The sequence below is a fragment of the Lissotriton helveticus genome, chromosome 5_1 (genome assembly GCF_964261635.1).
Source record: "Lissotriton helveticus chromosome 5_1, aLisHel1.1, whole genome shotgun sequence".
Classification (NCBI taxonomy): domain Eukaryota; kingdom Metazoa; phylum Chordata; class Amphibia; order Caudata; family Salamandridae; genus Lissotriton; species Lissotriton helveticus.
Genome location: NC_136065.1, coordinates 216,698,334 through 216,716,062, shown reverse-complemented (window position 1 = coordinate 216,716,062; position 17,729 = coordinate 216,698,334). Strand labels below are relative to the sequence as shown.

The window sequence follows — 17,729 nt, the reverse complement described above, 5'->3', positions numbered from 1 at the left end:
AGGAAAAATGGCCCAAAAAAATGCCGCAAAATTGCCGCTAAAGTTCCATATTTGTGCCGCTAAATTTCCTTTTTTGTGCCGCTAAATTTGTTAATCCATGCCGCTATATCCTGGGGGGGTCTGTTCATATGTTAAAATATAAAGAAGGAAAAATGGGTATGAAGGAAACCTATATATTCTTGAAATGCACACAGGATACTGAGTTTAGAAACAGTAGGTATTTCCAGCATTCCCCCATAGCTCCCAATAAAAATGGTACCCTACTTGTGTGGGTGGGCTTAGTGCTCGCAACAGGAACATCTCAAAATGTAACATGAACACATCAATTCTAACACTGAAAATTTACCCTTTTTTGCCATGTTGGTGGCTCCTTAGCCAGTCCTGACTCAGCCGGCAACCATGGTAATCTACCAAAACCAATCATTTATGAAAACTAGACACTTTGGGGAATTACGCGAAGTGGCATACTGACGTATTTTGGGGAATTTAGAGAAATAAGAGTAACATTAAATTACACAAGTGTGCTGATGTAATTTAAGTTCTCCCGAGGACTAGGTCTGACTTGCATGGATCTCATGAGGTTTTTTTTACCCAAACCCTCTTCAAACCTTGGCAAAAACGCATATTTTCCACACGTTTCTGTGAGGGAAAGTACCAGAATCTGCAGTGATCCACAAATTTCCCACCTCTGCTTTCACAGACGTCTCCCAATAAAAGTGGTACCCATCTTTTGTGGATGGGCCGCAATAGGAACGGATCCAGAACGCAACAAAGACAGATCAAATGTTTCCTCTCAAAACTGACCCTTTTTTGCTATTTGTGTAGTAGTGGATTTTGGGCTATAGGTCACCGGCACACATGCAAACCTACCAAACCTGCACATTTCTGAAAACTATACACCCGGGGCAAGACCAGGATGGTGTGACATACGTGGATCTCACAAGGTGTTCTTACCCAGAGAAAAGTGCAAATCTCAAGCTTTACCTAAACAACCACACATTTTCCATACATCTCTGAGGGAAAGTTACAAAATCTACAGGGATCCTCAAATTCTCTTCCACCTAGCGCACCCTTATGTCTCCCTGTGAAAGGGTACCCCACTTGTGTGAATGGGCCTAGCACCCGTGATAGGAAAGGGCCCATAAATGCAAAATGAATCGATCATATTTTTCCACTCAAAATTGACCATATTTTGCATTTTGGGTAGCTGTGGATTTGGGCCCTGGTTCATCCATGAGACAGAAAAATATTCCAATACACCTGGGGAAGTGCAGGGTGGCATGCATGCATGGTTCCCGTGAGGTTTTATTACCCAGAAGCCTTAGCAAACCTCAATTTCTGAAAAAAACACACATCCTCCTAACAGTTTTGTGAGCGAAAGTTCTGGAATCTGCTGGGATCAACACATTTTCTACCAGCCCAGTGTTTCCACATGTACCCCAATAGAAATGGTACTCCAATCATGTGTGACAGGAATTGGCTCAAATTGCAACATGAATACATCAAATTTTGTCACTCAAAAACAACAGATTTTTTGCATTCTTTTGTTTGTTTTGACACCATTTGAAATCTCTGGTATCTAGTAGGCGTTCTGCCCCATGAGGGCAAATAGGGGGTAAACTCCATCTTTGCTTCCCAGGGAGGGGTGCCTCCCAGTGAGGGGTGCATAAAAACATTGTTTCCCCTTTTGTTGGGGCTAGGAACTAATGCCAGGCCGGCACGCTTGCACTCATTTAGTTTCCTCCAAATACAAAATCCTTGGTGTCTAGTAGGGTTACTGCCTCCCGGGAAGGGGAGGCGAGACATATTGTGATAGAGCCCACAGTTTGCCTTCCAGAAGAGACAGTCAGATTGTTGTGCTCTTTTGTGGGATAGGACCATGGTCCTGCACCATCGTTGGCTGCCCCACCACTTTATTTTCTTTGGTTATTAAATGCTAGGTGTCTAGTGACCTTCCAACCCTCCCTGGATTCACCGATAAGGGCAAATACCACAATTTTGCCTCCTGTCTATATTCTGACCTCTGTCGACTCCCCAGGAGTGAGTAGAAAGAATGGCTTTGTTAGGTGGGTGAGAGTAGTACAGGTCCTTGCCCAAGTTGCCGCTCACCCCTTTAAAAAAATCACAAATGTCCAGTGAAAGTGCCAGGTGATCTCATCACAGTATGATTGTCTGGTGCCCCACATGAAAGTTGAGGTATCATTGAAATGCTGAGAAACTGCATGATTTCTTCAGAGCACAAAGAACAGGGCTGGTTTCAGTCCCTCCATGTTCCCAAGGGAACCAGGAATTGGTTCATTGGGTGCCAGTCCTGTCAATGTTGTGATTGCATCACTGACACACTCAAGTAATTGGCAGGAACGTGTCACTCCCTTGGGCCAGAGCAGAAGTTTCTCCTGCTCTGACCCATGGGAGTATGATGGGGGGCACTACAGCAGCACACAACAGCTGCTGCTTCTGTGACCAGTCCTTGGATGTAATCTCCATGTCCATATCACCCTAGTGGTTAAACACAGTCAAATAATCGGAGTTATGCAGCATTTCTCATGTATGTGCACTTTATTTCAGGTGTGGAGCTCATGCTTTCAGTTTTGCCGAGAGGATGAAACCGAATAAGTGTGTTGTTCATTTGTTTGCAGTTTTATATGGTGCGAACTCAGCCTAAGGGCATTTAAGTGATTTACATGAAAACCAGATTACATAACACAACATCAGAGACATGGGTAGGTTAAGTGATAGATGTCAAGCTGTCTCCTTAGCTTGAATTTGGTTCCCCAATTCCAAGGTTGGTATCTCTGGCCTTTGGGCTGCATCTTCTCACTGTGTTTGGGGTATATTTTGGACTAAACGGAAGACATTATCAACTGAGTTGTTGAAATTGGTGACAATTTTGCTTCCTTACTGAGCAATTACAGCTGACAGAGTTTTGAAGTATTTTACACTTACTTCATCTAGCAGCAAGGGTAAACATTTTCAAACATGAAATCAGCTCCATTCTCATTCCACCTTATCCACATCTAGATCCATTTTTCCTACAGGGATATGTAGAAGGAGCCTGAGGATGAAGACTCAGGAAGATTGCTGTTGAGACAACTGCTACATTAAAAACAAAATAAAAAAGACACTGTACCGAAAAGTACTAGTTCCCCTGAGAGATTCTCTGAATGGTCTGACTACGATTAGGAACATGAAATGATTCTGGAGGATCAGAAATCAATTTTACCTGTAAACACATGAAACCACAATTTGTATCTCATGTTCAGGAAAATATGAGGTTTCAAACACCAGCACCTCTGTTTCTGAGGTCTGCTCAACTGAATCCCCTAATCCATTCTAGTGTTAGCGACGGTATTCTGAAGGATTGGCAAAAGATTCATAGCAAACATTTCTCCATTGGAAGACATTGATGATGAATTACCAGTGTTAGTTGATGTTGATTCTCTGGTAGGAAGTCTGATTGAAAGAAATTTCATGTCATACAATGTCAGTATGAAAAATGTGACGTACAATTAGGCTAATTCATCATTGAAAAAGGCCTTTCTAAGTCCTCATTAGGCTCTCAGGACTGAAATGTATTAGGCACATCATGCTCAATCACAGATTACAGATTTTAAAAACCTCTTCAAGTCTCTTGGGAAGGGGACTGAATGTTCTTCCCTCTTAGAGGGTATGGAAAGACAGATACAGTTTTTATCTGATGTTTCTTTTGACATTGTTATAGTGAAGGAGCAGCTGTTTCATCATGAAAGACCCTGATACTGAAGGACTAGAATACTGTAGTATCACAGAAATGGGTGGCTCTTCATATCTCTTTTCAGTCCAGCTCTTTGGGCAGAAGAAGCACTCCTTTTGTTTTCGGTATCAGCAGCAATAATATCCAACATCATCAGGGTCCACAATAAAGTTTTCCATTTGGCAACCTCCTAAAAAGTAACAACAATCCTCTAGATTTCTCAAACTTGGCAAAGATTACTCCAGCTGAATTCAATTGAAGTATAAACCAAGTTCCATGACCAAACAGACTTTTTTCATGACTATCCATAGGACAACCGCTGCCTTTTATTTCCTAAAAGGGGCACCCTTTTATTCTTCTTGAAAATGTGGGAGACGTCTACATCAGATGCATGGATTATATAGTTTGCTTGGAGGGATGTTGGATAGAATTTAAACGTTCCTCTCCAGATCCAGGATTCAAAGAGACACCTTGGCCCATGTATATAGATAAAAGTTCTGCCTTTCTCAAATCCATTCATGATCTACAAAGCAAAAGAAAAGTAGTACCATAACCAAACAAGGAGAAAAATTGGGAATCTATATGATCATCTTTCTGTTTCAGAAGATATCAGGGGGATTCAAAATGGCGATAGACTTGAAATGAATGAATCAATGAAAGAACCTGGTATCATTCAAGGTGGAGATGGTTTAAAAAGATCATACCTTTGGTTCTAGCAGTCAACTTCATGATAACAGTAAATCTAATGGACACTTACATTCACATTTCAATAGCGCATATTCCCCAAGAGCATCTGAGGCTTTGTTTGCAGAATTGGGATTTCCAGTTTTGAGTCCTTCCATTATGCCTCAAGTCAGCACCATGGCCTTCACAAAAAAGGTGGTTCTATTAGTTGCATTTTTCACTTTTAAGGATGGAACTGTAACTTGCACCTCGATGGCAAGGTGATTTATATACCATTGGAGTCTTAGACTGTAAAGTGTTTGGAAGCAAGTCAGAGATGTCTGATCCATCACAGATTTCTGCTCCAGTGGAAGAAATGTCAACCTATTCCTTCCAAGAAGGTGATCTTATAAGGATCACGATTTATTACAGATGTGGGTTTAGTGTTTCTCACAGACCACAGAACTCCAGCCATTCATTGCCTACTTTCACCTGTTGTTCATCCGTCCCATTCTCCAGCATGTCTGTGGCTAAAACACAAGGTCACATGGCATAGTCGATCTTTGTGGTCCGCAGGGCTCATCCTCATCAGTATGTTCCAGGTTAAATATTTTGTGCTAAGGTTTCCCAAGAAGTGTATCTATATCTTCTCCCATATCTCAATTGTCATCTATTCAAACTTTTAGGGAACCATGGGAGAATCGGGATGATTAAGACATTCTAGATTCTACACTTTTGAAACATTGTTCTATGACTCATCCCTTGCCCCCGTTTTTAACATAGCCATGGAGTTTATCTCTGGTTCCTGGTGTTTTGCGGATACATCTTTTTAAACCCAGAGAATCAGTAAACGTTAATCTTTTGACAATGAAACAGAACTTTTTGTTTGCCGCATTGTCCGCAGTATGTGAATTTGGAGCTGTGCATATTTTAAAGAAATTCTGAGATGAGATTCCAATTTTCTTCCCAACATACCTACTTTTCTAAACTGGGCACAGAAACTGATTTTGACAGTTTTGTGCCATCTCCTTCTCTGTGCAAAGAACGTTTTCATCTGCTAGACACAAGGACAGTCCTTACACCTAATCTACTTACAGTTCCTAACCCTTCTGATTATATATTATATGTGTCTATGGTGCTGGAGGACCAGGAAAATGCCATCTCCATGACTACTACTAGGTGGTTTTGTTCTACAATTGCAGTGGCATATTTAGCGTCTAGCTTACTTCTTCAAGAGGGGGTTCGAGGAAGATGCACAACAGGGCTTCTTGGGCAGAATGTACAGGTATGTCATTAGCGGAGAGCTACAGGATGCAAACTTGGGAATCACCAAATACTTCTGTCCAGCATTATAGATTATAAAACACTGATAAAGATGAAAAGAACTTTGGCATGGGGGCATCTAGTTCTACTTTGCCATTCGAGTCAACATATTTCATTAAATCGCAGGGTGTTGCACTGATCTCACCATATTCCCTGGGCATTATTTCATAAGGAAGCCTAACCTTGCTAGGCTATACCTTAGGAATGACTTGAGCAACATTCCAAACCATTGTTATTTGTCTACTGAGAAATTAGTGAATGGAATGAGGTCCCGAGCAATCACCAGAGGCTGAGATTGTACCCTCCAAGCATATAAATATTTTTTAAACCATTCTTCTATGCTGCCCTTGCAATGAAAGAGACAATATTCTCCTTCCTGCCTACTGGTGAAATCCCAGGTGGCACAAAAACATCTGACATTAAAAAGTACTAACTGAACACGCTATAGATTAATATCTAACAGGCCCTGTCAACATGAACTCATTGAAAGGGTGGCTTACTCACAGCTGTCGACCTACACTGAATAAAAATGACTACTGTCAGGCAGACCAAATGGATTTAGAACCAGAATTAGCATCTTCCCACCACCTGGGATGACCTCAAGAACTCTGTTGATAAAGTTGCTGATCTACTCCTACCCGATCTGTACTAGAGATTAGCCGAGGGGGACTGTTTTACTGTGAGAGATTTGCGGAAGATACAGGCAATGCCACCTCCTAATTTTTTAACTCGGTCGAGTTTGATAATGTTGTGACTAGGAGTGACTAATAGGTCAAGGATAGGGCCAGAGGAGTCGTTGAGCCATGTTTCTGTGAGGATAAGGAGTTCCAGATATTGGGCTAGGATGAGATCAGCAAGGTCTGTGGCATGTTTCACCGCAGATCTACAGTTAGGTAGCATGCATTTCGGGTGTGATTTGTGCATGGTGTCTGTGGGCGCAGGTTGTGACGTGGGGATCTGCAGGAGGTTATTGGAGTTTATGGAATTGTCATTGAGTCTGGGCGCTCCATGGGGGTTGAGGGTGATGGTTCGGATGGGATCGGCATTATCATGGTTAGGGAGTATTGTGTTAAGTGTAATTAGTGGGGCTGTACAAGAGCACATAGCAGGGCTAGAAATGTTCGAAGGAGGAGAGGTGTACTCAAGGAGGAGGGAGAGAATATCAGGTTCTGGATATGGATTTAAGGATCTGCCGGGTCTAGACATGGCGCTAGGGTAGGGGGTGGTGTTAGAATTTTGGGTAGTGGGATTCTGGGGGGTTCGTATGTGGGACCACAAGTGTTGGCCCGGTGGAAGAAATGGGGGATCCCAAGTGTGTGCATGTTGGGAGAGAGATCAAGGGCTAGCTCTTCGTGGCCTTAATGAGCTTAAGTATGGCATTTTTGAGAGTCAGCAGTTTATGGTTAATTACCCTGAGTTTAGAGGCAGGATCAGAGTGTGGATTATGGGTCGCGTGGAGGGTTGGTCAATGGGGAGGGTGGGGGGGAGATCAGGGCAGGTGTGAGGGAGGGGTGGGGGACGCCCCCTAATGGAGAGTTCCCACTCTGATGTACTGTCGCGCAAGGCGAGTGGGTGATGTAAGGAAGGTCAGGGGAAGGGAGGTTGATTGAGTTACTGTTGGAAAGTGGACATGCCTACTGTCTAGTGAGGGAGTGATGTAGGCAACGGCTAGTGGGAGGGGCTGTTGGGGAAGTATAGGAGAGGTGGTCGGGTCGAGGGAGAACTAGTGCACCATAATTATAGGTTAAAGTCTGGTCAGGGCGTGGCGCGATGGGTGAGTTAGGGGAGCCTGGTGTTGGAGGAGCTATGGTCCAGTGGGAGTTGATCGGGGAAGGTGAGGTGGTTGTCATACTGTGGTCCGATAAAGAGGGATCAGGGACCTCCTGAGATGGGGTACGGGAAAGATCTAACCTGGATTGAGTAGGGTAGTCGCTATGGACCAGGGATATTTTAAAGAGAGCAAACCAGTCCTCAAAGATGTCCAGGCTGTGATCGGTGGCCTGAATAAGAATAGTCCCATTGTTGTAGATGGATACAGTGGCATTTGCTCTAAAAGTGGGGGACTTTGTGAACAAAAGTCGCAGACCGTGCAGGAATTTTTTGGAAGAGGTGATGCTGAGTAGAGCGTGGAACGTAGATCTCCACTAAGCTCCTCTTTTAGTGTAGAAGATCACGTCGTTAGTAATAGTACCTTTTTTTGGGCAGAGGTAGGGGTCAGAGATAAGGGTTTCTGGATTGGCTTTGAGGAGAATACCTTTGCATAGATATCAACAGCACAGACAGACCCTTATGCAGCCTTCACATCTTCTACCACACCCCAGGTGATAACCTCCACCTAATCGAACAAGTTATGTAAACCATCTCCTCCAACCTGGGCTGTCACTCCCCCCAGATCTTCCTTGGTAACTTCAATCTCCACTGGAATAACCAACACGATCAGGCTGCTACAACCCTCAAAAACTTCCTTACCGAACTATCTCTCACTCAATTCTGTGACAGCCCCACTCACAACTCAGGTTCGACACTGGATCTCATAATCTCCAACCCCAACTCCATTCATCTCAAATCCATTCTCCCATGTGACTGGTCTGACCATCATTTTATCAACTTCCTGATACCTGAAATTTGGAACCACAAATCCGTTCAACCTCTCAAACTTAAACACTGGAAAAGACCGCTCCATAACACTAGCGTTAATGAGCGCATAGAATGCTGCAATCTCTCTCTTCCGCCGCCCTCTAACATGACTGACGTCCATGACCTCACCGACCCTTATAACTACACCATGCTATCTGCCCTGAATGATACGACCCCTCTTCAGCTAAAAAGAATTCCCATAAAAGACTCCAAACCGTGGTTCAATGACAAACTAAATGAGGACAGACGCAGTCTTAAACTAGCTGAACGCAAGTGGAGAGCCTCTCCCTCCACTGTTCTTCTAAACACTCTAAGATCCCAAAGAAGCAGATACAATAAACTCATTAAAACGGTGGAAGCCAATTTCTTCAAGTACCAACTTGACTTAGCCAAAAATTGCCCAAAACGACTTTTTGAGCTCATTAAATCACAATCCAACAACACCTCTACCCAATCTCAGCACACCACTCGCCCGCAACCAAACTGCGATGTGGTGGCTGAATTCTTCCTCGAAAAGATGACTAAAATCTGGGCGAAGCACTACGCTACGTTCGCGTAGTTTGCGAAGTTTGCGCAACTTTGCGCTACGCGAGCTGCACGTAGCACAGTGCGAACACGCGTAGCGCAGCGGTAATTTTTTGCTTGTTTGCCGTCCTCAACGTCATGTTCGCGACTGCGAGCAAGCAAAATGACATCCCGGCGAGACTCTCAACGCGGGGAGGTCAGGTTTCTCATTGCGAGTAGTCGTACATGCTTGCGACCGCTTGCGATGAGAAACTACCAGTTCGCGTTGAGAAAGCTGCCGCTCGATTAAAAATCTACTCGAGCGGCAGAAAACTACAGCTCGCACAGTGCAAGATGCCGTTTTCAATGATTGCACAGTGCCGGATGCCTGTTCGCACTGTGCAATCATTGAAAATGCATCTTGCACAGTGTGAACATGCTACTACGCAGCTCGCGTAGTGCTACGTGAAGTTCGCGTAGTGCGAAGTGCACTTCGGGTAGCGCTACTTCGCGAACTATGCCCACCCCTAATAAAATCGAATCAGACCTAAGGTCTGCTGCACTCACCCTCTCGCCCTCTCCTGACACCTCTGTCTCTACACCCCTGCCCTCGCCTCTGGGACTCTCACTCAAAAACAATGCCTCTTTGAGTCTTTTCACTGCACTTAATGACATTACCATCCTCAACATTCTCTCTACCCTTAAACCCTAAAATCACTTAAATGACCCTCTCCCCCCTAACTTCTTTAATGAAATGATAGGTTCACTAGCAACACTCTGGTTGAAAAACATCAACTCTTCACTTCTTCAAGGTGAGATCCTGGTCTGCCTGAAAGCAGGCCTAGTGCTCCCTGTTCTAAAAAAAACTCTTGGCTGACCCTGTTGACCTGAACAACTACCGCCCAATCGCAAACATACCGACCCTGGCGACACTTCTGGAGAAATGTGTTTACAAACAACTTCGCAAACACATTAAGCAATTCCAGCTTCTCGACCAATTCCAATTGGGTTTCCTCACTGGACACAGCAGTGAAACGGCCATCACTCACATTTTGGACAATGCTCTCACTTTACTTGACCAAAATGAAACCTGCCTTTTAATCCTACTCGATCTCTCATTGGCTTTTGACACTGTCAAACATGCCAATCTACTCTTCCTCTTGGAACGCCGAATGGGGCTCTCAGGCACAGTCCTTAAATGGTTTGCCTCTTTCCTCAACAACCAAACACAAAGGGTCAAATCAAACCAGTCTTTCTCCAACCCGTTGTCCCTGCACACTGGGTGTTCCCCAAGGCTCCTCAGTCTGCCCCACTCTCTTCAACCTCTTCCTGGAACCACTGACTGTAATTCTTAAAGACTCCAACATCCAATATCACATGTATGCGGACAACACTCAACTCTACGTAAAAAACTCCTCCCCCGTGGACATCAAATCTCTCAACGGAACCCTTCTCAAAACCCTTAACTGGCTTACCTCCAACCATCTCAAATTAAACGTACTCAAGACGGAATTCCTCCTCATTGCACCCACTAAGCAACCCCCCACTGTTTTGAAATTTCTCTGTAACCTCACCGCCCTCAACTGCATACCGCACATCGTTGACTCCACTAAATCACTGGGACTTGTGCTAGACATAAACTTAAACATGCAAAATCACATCAGATCATCAACCAAAGGAGCGAACTTTCAACTCTGCATCGTAAGAAAACTCAAACCCTACCTTCCCCAATATGACTTTAAATCGGCGGTGCAAGCACTTGTCATTTCCATACTAGAAAATGGCAGAGCGACTCTTTGCGTTCTGCCTAAATTCAGTTTAGCACCTATCAGAGCATCTCTAAATGCTGCCACTAGACTCATCACGGGCTCTAAGAAGACCAATCACATTTCACTGTACCTGAAATCACTCAATTGGCTTCCCTTTGAAGCTAGGATACAACTTAGGATCGCTTGTATGACCCATAGAGCACTACACTTCAACACCCTACTCTGCTTGACAAACAAACTGGTCCACAAGGAGCACCAGCACACTCCTGCTCAAGCCCAAGAAATTTAAGAAGCTTAAAACTTACAATCATATATTCTCTGGCATCATCCCGAGAATGTGGAACTCCCTTCCAGTGGAAACAAGACTAATTCCCTCTACTCTTGCCTTCAAAAGAGAAGTCAAAACTCTACTATTGAACAAATTATTCTAATGAACAATGCTTTGAACTTGATGCTGTGATCCTATTGCCTCTAAGTGATTGTTTTTTTTATCTGGTTTGCTCTTAATGTATATTGCCCTTCTTTTCGCTATCACCCTTCCTGCTTCCTTTGCCTGCCCCAATCTCTGCTTGCCCCTGTTGTATAACGCCTCACTGTTTCCATGATTTCGCTCACCTACCTATTTTCCTTTGTCTACCTATATCTATGTAAAGAGCTCTGATACCCTCCGGGGTCATGTCCGCCCTACACAAAACTTTTTAAAGAAATAAAAAATAAAACCAGTGGACCACCAACTGCTAGTTCTAAGATTATGTGACAGTGGGACCCAAGGATCAGGCCTTAAATAAATATAACATTATCTTAAGGATAGACCCCATATTGTTTCATTACCTCCCTTCAGCTTATTGCCGTTACCTGTCACTTAGGCCTCCTGCAGGGCTCAACAATCGCCTTCTCTTGTTTAATATTCCCTACTTCCTTTCCCAAACTTGTGTGCTCCTTCAGCCTCACCTGCTACAATTATGCGGACAATGCTCAGATTATCTTAGAACTGCTATGACCATCAGAAGCGAAGTCATCCTAGCTCGATAAATGCCTCCTGGTAGTGAAAAACAAATGGATAGCAAATAATCATCTCAAACTTAACTGATCTAAATCTAATATGCTCAACTGTGAATAAAGGTAAAATCATGCCCTATGTACTCCTGGAACCAAAATCAGAACCATTTACATTGACTGAAGTGAAACACCTCAGTGTGTTTGTGGACTCCAACCACTGACATTTATCAGAAAAACTTTAAGAACTCACTTTTCACAATATCAGTAGCCAAGTGACTTTCAGACCATACTCCTGACTGGCTTGGATATGCTGCTGGTGAAACTATCATCACATTACTTTTGCTTATCAACCCATGTGTAAGATGCTATTACAGACCACCACGCCACACCTGGATCTCACTCTACAGGCTTCAGTCATGACACCAAGACTGAACACTACTAGATGAGACTTCAACTAGTAATATTTCCCCATCTATGCACTACAGAAGTTGCAACTATTACCATTTTGATCTCTAAAAGTGCTTGAGGCCCAGAGAAGAGGCAGGAAAGCTCCACAGAAATGCTACAACGAATAGATGCAAGAACTACTGCCATCCTATAAAAGTGGTATTGCCAGTAGACGTTTCACTAGGACGTTTGTTTCCCAGTTCCCTCAGCCTCATAATGCACTGATACGCCTCTATAGAGAGAGTACGGACATGATGGGGATATCATAACAGGGATCCTGTATCCAATGGGGCCATTCTCCTACAGCATATATTGGTGTGAGATGATGGGAAGGCTATTCAAGGCTTGTGCCTACTACTATGACAGTCTGGCTCCATCTTCTTTCCACTAAGGCACATTTCCGGCTTTGAAGTGATAGTGCCCAATTAATTTCTTTGTCAGACAATCCCCTGTTAATGTAGGTGGTCTGAAGGTCTTAGTGAGAAATAAGTGGTAGGGACTTTGCCAAGATTGTGTAGGGCTCCTGCTCTGTGCTGCATCAAATCTGTTTGAAACTCGGGTAAACAAACAGACCCACAATGGTATCAAGGGAAGCCAGAGGTCACAGTTGCTACCTCTTGCAACCCAAGATTGTACTAGCAAATTCCACAAGGTGTGCTATACTTTATCACAAGAGCCACATCATCTCCCAGAAGAAAGGAAGTGAAACTAGGCAGAGCCAATGGACCACTTCCTTATAGTTTCATGCAAAGGTTCCGTGTTTTCAGTAAATGTTCGTTAAACATTTGCTTGCTAGAGAAATTAACATCTTACCAGTGGTGCTTGGCTGGCATGAATCTCCTTTTTCACCTAAAAAAAGGATAAAAAAAGGATAAGTAACAAGAGAACAGGTACAAGTAAGACATTTCATCTCAATGTACTCATTTTTATCACTACTCATATCTGTCTCAGGTACCTGCTTTACACTACAGTAATTATTGTGCAATACTACTACTTGTATACTACTGAAATGTTATAACTTGTTGTCTTCGATTGACATGGCAGTCCAACATTCTCTTTTTTCAAAAGGGCTGTTCCCATTTTGGTCCCTAAAACAGCAAATGTTATTTTGCGTCCCCATTAAAAGTATTTTCTGCTCACTACATGTTTGTAGAATTTGCTAAATGCCCTTTTTTTGGTGCATGATCAGGAACATCAGAAATGTAATGCCGCTTGGGTACTTGCCCCGGGCCCTGCTCTAAGCAAGGCCCCACACTTGAGTTGACAACTGATAAGAACATAAATTTCTTGTCAATACCCTGTGATTGCAGTCCCAAGGATGAAGGTGCTTCGCATGAGACAGGCCCATATTTAGGTATTTCCACAGATAGTGTTAGCTGTCTGCTGTGATACCCACTTGTCATCCATACATCAAAAGGAAATATAAAGAAGGCCCATTCCAGACCATTGTTTTTTCCCCCAATGTGCCATTCTAGACAGTAACCCGCCTTAGGCAAATCAGTATTGGCTCTGCTTCAACAAGAACAGTCTATCCCCACCTGCCAGGCCATGAGAACACAACCAAGCCCAAATCATTTTAAACTACTTAGGTCACGTCGGCGAGGCAAAGCTTGGATGATCTGTCACATTGAGCACATGGCCCACATCTAGGCATAACCCATCACACTTAGGGTATTTTCTGTAAAAACAACAAGATGATGGAAGAATAGCTTGAATAAATCTCGTGCACTGGCGATCAGGTAAGCCACAAAGTAGTTCATCATTCCTTGTCCTTTATACCATCCTAAACAGAGACTCTTCTTATGCAAATCAGTCTTGGTTCTGCTCCAGTAGGAACAGTCTCACCTGGACTGCCAGGCCGGGTCCTCTCCTGAGGGACAAAGGCAATGCCAGGCTGCTTTCACCTACTTAGGTCTCATTAGTAATGTATACCATCAGCCCCATGGAACAGTGAGCACTTGATCCACATTTCGGCATGCATGTCGCCATTAGGGCATCTACTGCAAAATCACCAAGGTGATGAAAGAAATACTTGAATTGAACTTAGCCACTGGCTATCACTCGGGCCGCATTCCAGACTATCATTTTACAGCCACTGTGCCATTCTAGACAGAGACTTCCCTTATGCAAACCAGTCTCAGGGCCTGATATAGATCTCAGTGGACGGGTTACTCTGGCACAACGTTGACAGATATCCCATCTGCCGAAATGTAAATCGCATTAAATCCTATGGGATTCATATTTTGGTGGGCAGGATATCCATCACCATTGTGATGGAGTAACGTGTCCGTTGAGCTCTAAATCAGGCACTTAGTCAAGGTCGAGTAGGGATAGTCCAGCTGAAAGAGCCAGGGTTCGTCCCCTCCAGATGGCAAGACAAGCAACCCAAGATGGGTTTCAATGTACTTTGGACCCATCAGTGATTATAGATTGAGTCCTATGGCACAGTGAGCACGGGGCCATGTCTGGGCATATCCATAACACTTCAGGCATCTCATTCCAGGCCAATGCTTTAAGCTGCACCCAACTGATGAGCCCCGACTTAAGGAAAACTTGAGTCGCTTGTGTTCTGGTTCAGAGATGGCCTGGCTTGGCAGTTCGGGCTGGACTGTTCCTAATGGAGCAGAACCAGGGCTGATTTGCATATGGCTGGTGTCCAAACTGAGATGGCTGTGGCTACGCTTAATTCAAGCACTCCACCATCATTGTCTTTGTTTACCCCAGTCACAAGCAGTAAATCACAGTCCAGTGTGTGCACAGTAATGTCAATTCATTCAGACCAATATATATTCAACCTCATGAATACATCACCCAGTACGTTGTCAGCATCATTAGCACAACACTGCGTTCATTATGCTCTCTCGGTACAACAGAGCACCCCATGGAAACAATAATAAATACCATGGTTTTGCAAATAATAAATAAGGGTGAGCCAGATCCGCCTATCTAATGAATGAATCAGTCAGTTTCTCACCTTTGGGTCCAGGGAGTCCTGGTATTCCAGGAATGCCATCTTCGCCCTTTTCTCCTGTTAATAACAAAATGAAAAACATAACCTGTTTATCCAGAGCTCAGTGTGTCCATGTTACATTCCTGCAGGCAAATACTGGTCTCTTTAAAGAGTTCAGTGTGAACACTTATTTAACAATAGTAACAGCTTTGTGGTAAATTACTAAGTGGGCTCATGCCACAAGTGCAAAGGTCAAGACCTGAGTAGTAGGTATTATTTGCAGAGTATCCACTTACTGTTTAAAAACAAGAGTTATCATTAACCCAGATGGCCCGTAAAGACAATGGTTCCATTTTAGCATAAAAAAAATCATATTTCAGGGGACAAAGTGATGATACAGATTGGGATGAAAAAACTGTGGGGTGTCTCAAAGGGGTGTGGCCAGTGTAATTAAGGGCGTGACTTAGGGCCATATGTATCATCCTCACCATTTGCGATTTCTAAATAGCGAATTTTAAGGAATCGCTATTTAGAAATCGCAAAACGGTATGTATGTAGGAAATCGCTTATTTCTAGCGATTCCTTCACATTCCTAAATTGCGATTAGCAAATTGCTAATCGCAATTTTCCCATTCATTACTATGGGCCAGGAGGCCCATAGGAATGAAGGGGATATTTGCAATGAGCAATTTGCTAATCGCAAATTGCGAATATTTTCAAGGGTGCAGGGGTGTCACAAGAACACCCTGCTGCACCCCTGAAAATGACATTTGTGGGCATATGGCGCACATACATGCCCTAAGGGCATGTATGAGCGTCATATGCCACCTTTGAATTTTAATTAAATTGCTTTTTCAAAAGAATTCGCAACTTACCACCAACTAGAAGTTGGTAGTAATTTGCGAATCCTTATTGGCATTTTTGCATTAATTTTTATTTGATACATTGCATTTAAGGAATCGCTAAATTTGCGATTCCTTAAGTGCAATCGCAAAATAAGGAATGGCAAATTTTGCGATTCCTTATTTTGCTGCGAAAATGTTTCATACATTCCATTTACCAAATTAGCATTCGCAAAGGCCGAAATTCTGCGAATTTCGGCCTTTGCGAATGCTAATTTGCTTGATACATATGGCCCTTACAAACATAAGCTATAAAATCTGTGCTTAACATAGTGAGCCGTGCGACTGGTATTTTGCCGCTTCTTTCTGTTATTGCATCCAGAAACAATTGTGCCAACACTTGATTGATAGTAAACTCACTGACCCCAGGGAGCTTGCTAAGGAGGTGAACTCTGGGTCAGCCCTAAAGTACTTGGAGTGGGATCACCAGAAGGATGGTCAGGGGTCCCATCAGAAGAAAGAGGGGGAGAAACACTTAAGAATAAGGAGGCCTTTAACCACTTCCCTGCTCATGACGGAACCACGCCGTCATGAGCCACGGGCGGCGTGTGCTCATGACGGCTTGGTTCCGCCATACTGCGGCCGCAAAGCCCACGCGGCACTGATTCCCCGCCTGTGCGGGCGAATAAGTGAGTGGGTGGACTTGTGACGGAACCACGCCTTCATAAGCACAGCGCGCCCACAGCTCATGACAGGCATGGTTCCGTCACGAACATGGCGGCGCTGCGCTACCTCCCTCCCCCCAAGGGGTTAAAAGAATTCCCCAGGAAACATCAGTAACAAGTTCCATCCTTTTCAGAAGAAGAAGGGGATCTTTGATCACAAGACAAGGATGTACTTCACCCAGTGTTTTGAGTGTTACAAGTATTGGCATTCCAATGGAGAAACCAAATGCCCCAAGAGTGCAAGTTGCCCACTGCTGGCCAGACACCTGGATTGGTAAATCTAGCACCTGGGGAGGAGGTGGTCTCAGTTAGCTTGGATGAGAGGACAGAGGTTACCTTAGAGTCCCCAGTAGACAGAGAGATGGTGCTAAATAGCCGTATGCCTTCCAATACTCCAAGTATAGTCACCGCTCACCATGAATGGGCACAGGGTGGGGGCTCTGAGAGACATAGGAGCCAGCATGACTACTGTGAGGGGTCATATTCAGAGCAGGTCATAGTCACAGACAACCATGGGAGTCACTACCCACCATACCCCTAAAATTCAGCATGAAAAATTGCCCTTGCCTTACTTCTGCTTCATTCCTCTGTTTTCGTTTTTCAGAGTGGCATCTTCTTACCATCCATCCTCTGCATGCCTTCTATTTCTGAGTATAACCTCTTCTCACTCCTGTCTGCAGTAATCTCTCTTTTTGTAAGTCTATAATGGGCGAGACCTCATTTCATACCTCACAACCTCTCCCCTTTTTAAAATCCCTTCCCTGTAACCTGATATTATCTAATCTACACCAGACTAATTATCTCACCAATCATTTACATGAAACCAAATATCCCCCAGTAATGATCACATCTAACCAGTATTGTTATAATCTATCACAAAGTAACTGGAGTAAATGCACGAAATATTTCTTGAGTGTACATGACTAATCAAAATAACTACTGGGTTTACCGCTAACCATAATTTCTAAGTAAAGTACTACTTGCCATCAATACAGTACAATATATATTACAACAACTGACATTACACCTAAAACAAGCCAAGACTTGTGGCTATGACAATGGTTGTAAGTTTCATAATATAAACAAGTAACAACAACTACTTTGTTGTGTATAATATTCAAAATGCTTCACTTCTGA

At 43.6% G+C, this 17,729-nt stretch overlaps 1 protein-coding gene across 1 annotated transcript in view; it reads right to left on the bottom strand.

Moving 5' to 3' along the window:
• LOC144754342 (ficolin-2-like) overlaps positions 1 to 17,729 on the bottom strand; it is a 182,545-nt gene that overhangs the window by 47,603 nt on the left and 117,213 nt on the right. Inside the window, exons 6-7 of the mRNA XM_078642031.1 lie at positions 15,050 to 15,103; positions 12,889 to 12,924 (exon numbers count right to left, since the gene is read on the bottom strand). Of these exons, the coding sequence (XP_078498157.1) occupies positions 12,889 to 12,924; positions 15,050 to 15,103 (90 nt within the window). The remainder of the gene's footprint in view (positions 1 to 12,888; positions 12,925 to 15,049; positions 15,104 to 17,729) is intronic.